This window comes from Cantharellus anzutake, assembly GCF_015039405.1.
Source record: "Cantharellus anzutake strain C23 chromosome Unknown EI90scaffold_28, whole genome shotgun sequence".
Classification (NCBI taxonomy): Eukaryota; Fungi; Basidiomycota; class Agaricomycetes; order Cantharellales; family Hydnaceae; genus Cantharellus; species Cantharellus anzutake.
In genome coordinates, this window is record NW_024066978.1 from 433851 (window position 1) to 436243 (window position 2393).

A 2393-nucleotide genomic window follows, 5' to 3' on the forward strand; every position below is an offset into this window, starting at 1 on the left:
CGGGTGTGCCCTGACATGGGCACAGTGCTCCCAGCTGAGTTGCTGAGGCCACAGCCCTCTGAAACACTAAGTGATTCTTGCTCATTCAGAATCTGGTCTTTGACACTGAGATACTTTGTAATTCATGTGTGCATTGGAAGACATACTTTTGAATTTCTCCACTGCCTGCTTCTCCAGCCTCTCCAGGACTTTCTCCATTCTCTTGCTCTTGACAGTCAATCGATCCCAAGCAACTGAGAGCAATTGGTCCATGATTGCCAAGACAGGTGAGGTGAGGAATTGGGTGTTCTGGCTTGAGGTCCACAGGGATATCTCTGTACTGAAGAGCACATCAGTGACATCCTGTGGGAAAGTCCCTAGCGATGGTGGGTGGGAAGGGCATGTGGCCATGCCCTCCTCCTGTCATATCCCGGAATCCCGACCCCGCGCACTCCCACCACATCACACCTTCCTAACAACTTCACCATCCCCTACACCTTGCCTCCCCACTCTCCAAGTCACCTTCCCTCCTGACTGTCTCAGCTCCGGTCTGGTTGCGGCACACCGAACCTTGGCCACTCCCATCCCGGAACCTCGGTCCCGAGTCGGAACATTCGGAGATCCCAGATTTGCTCCGATATCCTGACGGACCTCCGACATCCCATGACATGCCCTTAAACCCTTCCTCCACCCATTTCATTTATTTGAGTCACCCAACATCCTTCGGATACGCAACTCCGCTTTCGGAGCTACCCGCATCCTTCGGTGATCTCCCTCACGTTATCACTTATTAGTCATCTCCCATTCTTAGCACGACTACCTTCTTACTACCATTCAGTCGGCTAACCCCCTTTATCCATTTGTCTTCCCCATTCATTTTCCGGCCTCCAACTCCGCCCTCCTTGGCCCGACACCTCGGTTCCCCGTTTTAGATATCGTTCGGAACCTTTCGGTACCTCTCGGTATCATTCGGTACCTTTCGGTGTTTTCCCCATTTTGTCATTTCGGGCTTTGACTAAAGTCCTCCCCATCCTCCTTTAATAAATACACGTAGATTAGAACCTGTAGTTCCTCAGTTCTAATCTCGACTAAAATGCCACCCAAAGTCCCTCTGAGTGATTCCTGTCCCTGTTCTACAAGACACCTCAGACATAAGAAATACAAGGACTAACTGAGACGTAACGGAGGCACAGCGCTCCCTCCGAGTCGCTGAGGCCGCATCCTTCTTAGAGCCTCTTGTACCATCCAGCAGAACCGGGCTCCCTGAGAAGCTTCGGTTCACTACCGGAGCCCTCGGACCCCCTCTAGTTGAGCCTCGCCTGCATTCGGACTCACGCATTTACCCCCTCTTCCACAACTACCTCTGGGGTTTTTAACACCTCCACCATGATGGAATGGGGACAACACATTTTTGATGCCATGAATCTGCAGGCATGATCCACATCTTCTTCCAGGTGGTAGTCCAGATCTTCACTGCACCCTTCAAGTCAGCTGGAGGGTGTGCCATCAAATTCCAAACTGCTTGTGCATTTTTGTTCAATGTGGAGTCGAAGAGTCTCAGGACTGCATTTTTCTGAGCCATATCCCAGCCAATATACCAGGGAAGAGAAGAGACACCATCTGGAAAGAGGCCAGAATGGACATCAGTAGCATTACACCATGTTGCCAAGTTCCATGGCAATTTGTCCTCCTGTGGCCTTTCGAGGTTGATTGGGAGGATCCAGAAGTGGATCATAAGGGCAGAGAGCTGCATGACAGGCATGTTGATTGATGGTCCGGATGGTTGTGGGGGTTACTTTTCCAAGTCCTATTGTTACAAAAATGGGGCTGGAGGTGCCCATTTTCGTCTGTTCTAGGTGCAGGATGAGGGAAGGGGATGGGAAATGAGTCAGTAACTTATGAAAAGTGATAGATGCTCCATGAGCTCCATGGATTTTCTGACAAATTACATGACTTTTACAGCCTCCCATGGGTGGTCATGGGCTTCTGTGGATGTTCATGGACTCCCATGTTTCAGAGGTCTGGACTCTCAAGGGTAGTCACAGGCCTCCATTGGTTCTATGGACACCCATGGATGTTCATGAACTCCCAAAGGCCATTTATGTAACAGCTTCTATGTGCTTGTTATTTTGCTCTGTTACAAGGATTTGACACTCAATGCTGCCACAGTGATGTGCAGATGGTCAGAGGAGAGGGGGGGATTTCCATTGTTTAATCAAGTGTGAAGCAAATATTGCCATAATTAATGATGAAAGTTACTAAAGACAGGCAGCACTGACATGTCTATATTCACCAATACTATTTTGCTGTGACCAAAACTGATGGAGATGTATGCATGTTTTTCCCTGGGCTCCTGTCAGGGCACACCTGCCCACCTGGCTCCACCCAGTGCCCTGCTTCCTCTTTTTTTTACT

The 2393-nt window shown here is 49.6% G+C and overlaps 1 protein-coding gene across 1 annotated transcript; it reads right to left on the reverse strand.

The window, feature by feature from the left end:
• Positions 1-1057: 1057 nt before the first annotated feature.
• EI90DRAFT_3016897 (uncharacterized protein) lies at positions 1058-1741 on the reverse strand (the record flags this gene model as incomplete). The annotated part of the gene is made up of 3 exons (XM_039057043.1): positions 1058-1112; positions 1152-1298; positions 1359-1741. The coding sequence occupies 3 exons, from the start codon at positions 1739-1741 to the stop codon at positions 1058-1060; spliced, it is 585 nt and encodes a 194-aa protein (XP_038915347.1).
• Positions 1742-2393: the final 652 nt, after the last annotated feature.